General features: G+C 30.9%; 1 protein-coding gene across 1 annotated transcript; it reads left to right on the forward strand.

Annotated features, from left to right (window-relative positions):
- The first annotated feature begins 3,685 nt into the window (after positions 1–3,685).
- LOC132721501 (uncharacterized) lies at positions 3,686–4,840 on the forward strand. The gene is made up of 2 exons (XM_060705818.1): positions 3,686–4,168; positions 4,388–4,840. Exons 1-2 carry the CDS (start codon positions 3,793–3,795, stop codon positions 4,777–4,779), a joined length of 768 nt encoding a protein of 255 aa, XP_060561801.1. The 5' UTR covers positions 3,686–3,792; the 3' UTR covers positions 4,780–4,840.
- The last annotated feature ends 5,107 nt before the right edge of the window (positions 4,841–9,947 follow it).

Raw genomic sequence — 9,947 nt, forward strand, 5'->3', positions numbered from 1 at the left:
GTATGTATCGTAATCTATTTTTTTTTGTATTTTCGTACATATTATCGATGAATATTATTTTTCACTGATGGTGATTCACTTTTAGTTCAACATTTTAATGTTTGAACTAGAGTCACAAACAAAGTTTCTATGAAACTTCAAAAACGATAAAACAAATTACGACCAAAACTATTGTGCAGTATTTATTACTCTGATAAATATTCAACAAAAAATGGGAAATAAATCATAAAACCGTAGTTACATTCTGTTTTATCCAATATAAAAATAATATCACTGAATTTAAAGATAAATGTTAATTCATCTTTTAAAAAGTATATAATAAGCAAAGTCCATTGTTTGTCAGATATACGAATTGTTTAAAAGTGCAACTGCACACTTTTTTAGTTAATGTGTGTGGATGCGTGCAGTGCGCGTGTGTGTGGAAAACCGAATGTTGGTACCAATAATGAATAACCATTAAAAAGGTGCCTAATATTATGATAAAATTGCAATAAGGGAGGGGTGTGTCAGCAGTTTTAATTTTTCTATTTACCAGTTTATAGAGGATTTAACCTTCAAATAATAACATGATTGGATTGCAATTAGAATTAATGACATGTATGATTAGCCCTTGAATACTGACACAAATTCAATAAAAGATTGTCACAGGCTATAAAATACGTAACATATTACACTGTAGAAGATTATACCGTAGGAGGTCATAGAGAGCAATAAAGTTCTTTTTAACCGTTATTCAGTTACCGATCGCGGAATAGGTCTTCATAGTATTATTATGTTTATGTGTCCTTCTGATATAGAAACCGACATTACTAAAATCTAAATTGTTACTTAAATAATATCTAGGATTTGATTTGGTATGCACCAATCGTTATTGCCGTTTATATCACATAATGTAGAATTGTGCAAAATTATGAGAAACTTGAAAATATGAAAATGTGTCTGGTATAACGAAAAGCAAAGTTTAATTATAGAGAAAGTCTACTATGTGTGGCGTTATTGTACTAATTAATATTGGCGAAACACAACATTTTACTAAAATAAATTGTTACGCCAGATCGTTTTTCTCTCTAATAATTATTTCATAGTTCATTTGTCTTTCTCTGAAAGGAAAGCCAAATACATATATAAAAATCGACCTAATTTCTAAATAGATGTTGACATTTAAATAGTAAACTTTTGAATAGATGGCCATCTACAAAAACTACGGGGTGAAAGTTATGATTCGTTACTGCCTAAATTTAGGACGAACAAGTAACAAATGATAAGGATCTTCAACCATATTCATATTACATTGAGTACAGTATCACTGTCGGTCGGTATTGTTTAATCGTCCAATTTCAATGACAATTATTTTGTATATAATTCAAACTTTGTAATTGTAATTTATCTTAAGTGTCCATATTTAACTGCAAGTATTTTTTCTATTTCAAGTTCATGTTTAAATAAATAGTAGTGAGAGTTTTACCTTAATTTGATCGATATTGACAAAAGACCCGGTAGGTGATTGAATTTCACTCTGAGAAAGACAAATACATACAAAGGAAAAACGTTGATAAAAGCGTTTACCTGCATTTCCTCTCTGTAAAAAATATTATCTATATGTATTATTTCAAGTGGTTGGGAAATTATGAGATATGAGTCGTTATCAGCCTTTGATTAAGCTAATAGCATTAGGGTGTCAAAATAAGATATCGGCCTCGTACACCGATCTTTCTGCTCTTATTGTCACATGAACGTCGCGACCAGCTCTTTTATAAACAGAAGGAACTCATACTCGGTCGATATTGTATAATTCTCTGTTTCCATATTGAAACTGATGGCTTGAAGTAATGTCAGCAAACTGTTCAGCATTTGATAGAAGATGTTGATAGCTAGCCTGATCGAGTATTATTATATTTCAGTGGGACCTTATATGTCAGGATTCTATTGGTGTAATTTTCACCTAACGGCGTGCTTGGAATAAGATATTGTTCTTTTTTCTTATAAATTTCACTAACGATACGTTCTAATGATTTAGTATTTTTGTTGATGAGAACAGTTTTAAAATAACGTCAAAGTATGGTTTTGATATGTGTTATGTACTGGGACTTTAAAGTGACTTCGATGAAAAACAATCTATTTCAAAAAAAACATTGGACTTTTACAGCATCACGCCTCCACATTCATACTAATTTTTATGACAATTTTAAAAATGTATTTATTTGACCAAAAAGAAGCAATTTACGCATTATCACTGACACTTGCAACCAACGTAAATTACCAAAAAAGAGGTAAAATGATGCAAAAAACAGCCTTAATCATGCACATTTTGTAATTATAGAAATATATATATAAATACTTAAATTCGGTCATAAATCGTAACTATCATGTACAATATAAAAAATTTAACTCATTTTCTGTTAAATACTTAGATTATGTAAAAATGCCCACAACTACTAAAATTATTTAAAATTGTTATCTGCTCATCTATAGAACAAAGGTAGTCTGCAGTCCATTACACAGTTGTCTAGAGTGGTAAACAATTTTAAGACTTATAATCGACTTCTATTTCACACAATATGAATATTTTTTTCTGAATAATCAAAATCACCAGTCTCGGGTTTCTTTGATCCATTTATCACCTTATTGAAGCAAGTACATACATAAACTTATTATTTATCATTTATTAGGAAAAACATAAAACAAGATATCTGTATTCAAATTTAAGCTATAAAGCTTTGTTAACGTATTTTATCAGATATATCAAATTCTTGTATCAGAAACATCCATATCAACCACCATTCATTTTTATGTTAAATTTGCTATCAACAAACAGTCTTTCATGTAGTGACACTAAATGAAAGAAACAAGAGCTGTTTGAACCGGATGATGCTCCCCGAATAGATGTTGGACACTATAAAGTATACCTCTTATGGATTCAGAGTGATGTCCCAGCAAAATTCAAAGTGAAATAATTCAAAACTTAGGCAAGGCAGAGTTACTGTACATTGCACTACACTGCTACTCAATGAGATATATCTACCAACTGAGTTTCTTCTTGATTTTTCTTGTAGATTCACAGACATATCCGGGAAAAAAACCACAAAGTTCACAGTGTAAAGTTGATAAGGGTCAATAACGTAAGCAAGGCACAGTTATGATTCTTTTGCATTGCATATCTACGCGATGAGATCTATCTACCTACAAACTTTCATGTTGATATCTCTTATAGTTTTAGAGTAACGTCCCAGACAAAGTTCAAGGTGAAAAAATGAACAAAGAACAATAAGTTCAAAAGATAAGCCCCAGCATGCTCAACTGTTCTCAGTGCTTGAAAGCAGAACAAGAGTTTGGATAATGTAGAATTTTCTAAGTCAAACAGGACCATAGTTCTGTCGAAATCCATGTTAGAGTCATGGGCGATATTGAACCTGATTTGTTACTCAATTCCCCAACGATACATATGATTAAGTATTTTTAATTGATGAGAATAGTTTAAACACAATGTCAGTTTAGATATATGTAGTGGACTTACAGTATCTTTAATAAAGAAAAGGTCTATTTCAAATACAACCAGGGACTGTTAAGTGATTTCTATCAAATAAATTCTATTTCATTAGCCTTAATACACTAAATTGAGGTCATCTGAAATGAGGACTATATAAATACGTATCTGTTGATTTTTTGCATAAATTACAGTCAGAGGTCGGTTCCGTTATCTAATTTTCACGATAGTGAGTTATTTTGCATCGTCTGCTAAATAAGTCTTGAAACCACACTTCATATATTTTTGCGTCCTAGACAGTCGCAAAAATGTTTGTCTGTTTATTCTGCGTGATATATTTAATGTGTTTTTGTGGTTCTAATGCTTTGTCCGTTGAAGAAAGGTTAATAAAGGTAGAACAAATATTGGAGCATCAAGAGAAAATAATCCGGGACCAAGAAATTACCATTAAAAGCCACGAGAAGTATAATGCTGATCTTAAATTGCGATTGGAAGTGATTGAAAACGAAATGAGAAAACATGAAATACTATCAAATTCTAAGGAAGTCACAAATGATAGTGGACAAAATCAACGCGCAGATAATGTTGAGGAAAATGCTGTCAACAGCGTCTTAGATCACAAAGACATGACGGCAACAGACGATATTCAAATCACCACATCCAGCCTAAACCGCATAATTAAGCGTAAGTTATGTGAATGTTTGCCTTGTATGACATTTTAGTACTTTAGTTCCGTTAGATTTTAACAGATATTAGAAATATATAGACATAAGCTATGATAAAAACAATTATTCCGGATTGTTATTATATTAAGACTCATATTTAGTTGCAAATGTTATTGTGTTACATAAAAAAATGAGCAATGAAAATTGTAAGCAAGCATTTTTCGGTTTTTATTTTCAGGGCAATCGAATGGCATTGCATTTCATGCTTATTTCACAGGAAGTAAATGCGTAAGGGAGCATGAACTGATTGTGTTTGATACAGTGGAAACAGATGAAGGCAATGATTACAATCCAGTAGACGGCATATTTGTCGTGCCGGAAGCCGGGACGTATGTGTTTATGATGACTTTGTTTTCGCCTTTTGACGAATGGTCCGTGGTCGATATAGTTGTTGACGGGAATGTAAAAGGATGGATAACAACAAATGCTGAAAACGATCAAGCAACTGGAATCGTTGTTGTTCATGTAAACGTGGGTACCCATGTATTTATTAGAAGAAGTAAGGGCCGTGGCTGCACCATAAAAGATGACCTTACTCGATCAACGTTTACAGGATGGAAACTGTTTTAATAACTTCTGATACTCTGTAGATATTGCCTTTATTAAAAATATATTTTACGAAATTTATATACTTTGTTCCTTAATTTTCCTTTACAACTGACGTTGTTTCGAAGTAGTATAGCAAGTATGTGTTTTTTTCTCAATCGAATAAAACTAAACACGTATCAACAACAACAAAAATTACTGCAACATTCTAAGTTTTTAAATAGCGCAAAATACCAAAAGATGTTGTTAAGCTAAATACCACAGAGATCAAGAAATGGTTACAAATATTTTTTTGTATCAGTGCGTAAATATCGAGATAATAATAGCTGCACTTGTTTGTTTGTTTTTGGGTTTGACGTCACATCGACACAGTTTAGGTCATATCGCGACGTTCCAGCTTTACTGGTGGAGGAAGACCTCAGGTGCCCTTCCGTGCAAATAGCTGCACTATTTCTATGATAGATTAGATATATATAACTTCTTTTTCTGGTTTTGATACAATTTACTTATTAAACGAGTAACATCACTAGCTCTTATCCATAACGTGATAACGTCTTTACGTTGCAATGCCCATGATGAACGTTATTACGCAAGAATTTATCGTTTCTTTTCGTGCTTTTAAAATAACGTGTGAAATGTTTATGTGTTGTAACTATCTATCGCAGTTTAAGTTATGATGACATTTTTTTTCAAGTGAAATATCCTATTATTTCTTTTCGTTTCTGATATGATTATTTATCGCGTAATATCAGTTAAGATATTGAACAACTTAATAGAAAATTGAGGAGAATATTTTTCATGATGTTTTTTTTTTCAATAATACACTGAGAATAATGCAGATAAAAGAAATACACACATGCTTGATGGTCGTCAAACAGAAAAAAGATAAGAACAGGACAGAGCGACGTCCACAAAGCACAGTCACTGACAAAATTCAGTCACACTGGACCACTGCAAAGGCACCCAGTAGAACATCGAGCACAGAAAACAGCTCAAAAGTTGTGATATGGAGTGGGCGTACAAATAAATAATAGCAATTTACAAATTAATAAGGAAACCCCTAAAACTATCAAAGTAATGTGAATAAAGTGTATATCCTTTATACTGCATAAAATTGTCAAGGAAGTAACTGTGACAACTAGATATGATAAATATTGATCTTTTTGCAGTTTAACACTTGACAAAACAATGAGAAATAAGTTTGCAACAAAAAGCGCTTGAACACGATATTTGTGTGTAATGAAACTTTCTTTTTAACATGTTAAAACATTTATATAGTATTGACAAAAACATATTTTGTCTTAATTGCTGAACTTCAAAACTTACGGATTGGAATAAAAGAGAGGAAAAACGACTGGAAAAGCCAACATTCAAATCTCAAAATAGACCAATTTATATCTTTAATAACGACAAGAAAGCTGAATGCAAAACTGAGTGTGTCATAAGCATTACCTAATGAATGAACATACTCAACAATTTAAGCTTAGCATACAAAATACGGCCGGACTATTGAAAGCCTTGACTGTCTTTTAATAATAAACCTAAACGTTGTTATGTCCATATAGCAATATATTGAGTCAACCTTTCCTTATACAATGTACACTCATTAGTATTTTATGTGGATCCATCTTTATATGTAGTCAACTGAACAATATATGATGTCAACGTGCCTTTATATGATATCAATCAATCATTATACGTTGTGCATTTTTGAATATATTATGTGGAGCCATCCTTATATAAGGTCAAAATAACAATATATGATGTCAATCTGTCCTTATATGATGTCAGTCTGTCATTATATGATGTGAAGTTATGAATATATTATGTGGAATAATTCTTATATAGAGTCAACATTATACGATGTCAACGCGTCCTTATATGATGTCATTCTATCATTATACGATGTGCATTTTTCAGTATATTATGTGAAACCATCCTTGTATAGAGTGAACTTAACAATATATGATGTCAACACGTCTTTATATGATGTCAATCTTTCATTATACGATGTGCATTTTTCAATATATTATGTGAAACCATCCTTATATAGAGTCAACTTAACAATATATGATGTGAACATGTCCTTATATGATGTCAGTCTTTCATTATATGGTGTGAAATTACGAAAATATTATGTGGAACCATTCTTATATAAAGTCAAAACAATATTATATTATGTAGAACCGTCTTTATATAGAGTCAACTTAACAATATATGATGTCAACACGTCTTTATATGATGTCAATCTTTCATTATACGATGTGCATTTTTCAATATACTATGTTAAACCATCCTTATATAGAGTCAACTTAACAATATATGATGTGAACATGTTCTTATATGATGTCAGTCTTTCATTATATGGTGTGAAATTACGAATATATTATGTGGAACCATTCTTATATAAAGTCAAAACAATATTATATTATGTAGAACCGTCTTTATATAGAGTCAACTTAACATTATATGATGTCAACACGTCCTTATATGATGTCAGTCTTTCATTATATGATGTGCAATTACGAATATATTATGTGGAACCATTCTTATATAGAGTCAAAACAACATTATATTATAATAAACCATCCTTATATAGAGTCAACTTAACAATATATGATGTGAACATGTTCTTATATGATGTCAGTCTTTCATTATATGGTGTGAAATTACGAATATATTATGTGGAACCATTCTTATATAAAGTCAAAACAATATTTTATTATGTAGAACCGTCTTTATATAGAGTCAACTTAACATTATATGATGTCAACACGTCCTTATATGATGCCAATCTTTCATTATACGATGTGCATTAATGAATATATTACAGTAGAACTTCTATGAGTCGAACTTGTGTCAGTTTTTCATTATATGATCTGCAATTACGAATATATTATGTGGAACCATTCTTATATAGAGTCAAAACAACACTATAGTATGTAGAATTGTCTTTATATATATATATATACATGTATATATATATATATAGTCAGCTTAACACTGTATGATATAATTTACTTTGAGTTTTCCCGCTGTTGCCACGAACGGTGCATAGTGAGATATCACCCGGTACATTTAACCCCATCAGTATAATGACAGAAGCACACCATATAATGATGTTTGCACTTCATATAAAGCAGCGGTCGTATAACAATAGATGTACATCGTATAATGAAAGATTGACATAATATATTGATAAGTTGACTGTATATAATAATGCAACCACATAATATATTCATAAATGCACATCGTATAATAATAGATGCACGTCGTATAATGAAAGATTGACATAATATATTGATAAGTTGACTGTATATAATGATTCTACCACATCATTTATTCATAAATGCACATCGTATAAATCATAAGACAGTCAATGCATTCCATACCGGACGTTACGAATTGTTCTGCCTCAGTGGCCATTTTGTCAGTTTGCAACCTTTTCACTCACTAGAACCAAGTGTGTACCACTTCACATCCTGCCTCTTGCTAAATAATCAACAAAGGCTCAACTTATTTTGACAAGCATGTTCCATTACCTTTACGGCTGTAAGGTAACGCTACGTATCAAGTACATTTATATTGATATGCCGGTTCCACGACATTGTAGTTCTGATCAAACGATTTTGAAATATATCATTTGTGATTCAGATTTGACCCATGAAAGCTTTGTATAATGCCACCTTAGGACACGTTCTACAAGGAATATGCTCAAAATATAAAAATTAAACCGGAAGGAGCTGTTTACTTTTTGGAAAGTTGGATAATGACCAACGAGGATTTACTGGCAACAATCATCAACATACACAATAGCTTATGTCTGAATTCTTTGAGCTTAGGTGAGCTATAAAAAGTTTTAGACAAAGTATTTAAAGTATACGACAGATCTATAAGCGTATACATGTATTTATTATTTTTATCATCAAAGTCTTGATTTATGTATGACACATGTTCCAAATGTTATCTATATACGACATTTTTTTTCAACAATAGAAGAATTTCCGTTTATACTCTTCGTGAACTACGAAGCACTAGACTATCCTAATCAGGGTTAGGAACTGCGTCGTATTCACAATTTTGTAATCTTTGTTTTAAAAAAATGTATCTTTTTGTTAATTACATTTTCCGTTTGAATCACTAATAATCTGATATATTGATAACATGCTTCGCTTTTTTCGCTTCGTTTGGTATATGTTTCTAGCAAAGTTATTTTCGCAGAATAAAAGTATAGCGCAGTTTGAACCAGAAGCGGACACAAATATACCCCACAATTTTGAGGCTACAACGCAGTTGATATCGCTTTATCCATCGTTTTCCCATTAAACTCTTTATATACAAGTTTTAAAAAGTTTAACATAACATTTTGCATCGTTAGTTAATGTTATTTAAAAGAATTGCCTTTTTACCCCAAAATCATGATTTGTACAATATGTGAAGTATAGCACACAACAAAAACAGATTAGATCATAAAAGAAGGCTCAAATCTTTCCACAACAAAGATATTTGACAATGTATAATAAGTTACTTACGTCATGGCGCTGTTTAAGGATGTGTAATCTATCTAAACCATTCAAATTTGTCTTCTGTTAGGCACTAAGCGCGTATCTTTACAAAGCCCAAAAATCGCATACTTTCGAAAATAAATTGCAAAAACAATAACAGTACTGGAGAGACATTTATAAACAATTTTTTTATGATCATCTTATAAACGTCAATAAAATGAAACAATAAGTGTAATTTGTCCAGATACTCTTCTAAAAACCAAACAAATCCATTTTTTTCATTTCCAGTACAAACGTCTTTGTATTACTGTCGTTTAATACTTATAAAGAATCCTACTAACTCTAAACAACTTTCATCAACATTATTTATTGAGGAATGCATTAATCTTGGTACACTGTAATTCATTGTCAGGAAAAATGTCCATTCTAAACAATATTTGCATTGATTCAGAATTTAAATGTTTAAACATGCTTCATTTAATTCTTATAAAACAGAGAATATCATTTAATTCTTATAAAATCAGAGAATATCATTTAATTCTTATAAAATCAGAGAATATCATTTAATTCTTATAAAAACAGAGAATAATTTAATTCTTATAAAAACAGAGAATATCATTTAATTCTTATAAAAACAGAGAATATCATTATTTCTAATAAAAACAGATAAGTATGGGTAAGAGTTCG

This window comes from Ruditapes philippinarum, unplaced genomic scaffold, assembly GCF_026571515.1.
Source record: "Ruditapes philippinarum isolate M1 unplaced genomic scaffold, ASM2657151v2 ctg1557_1_1_1_1, whole genome shotgun sequence".
Classification (NCBI taxonomy): Eukaryota; Metazoa; Mollusca; class Bivalvia; order Venerida; family Veneridae; genus Ruditapes; species Ruditapes philippinarum.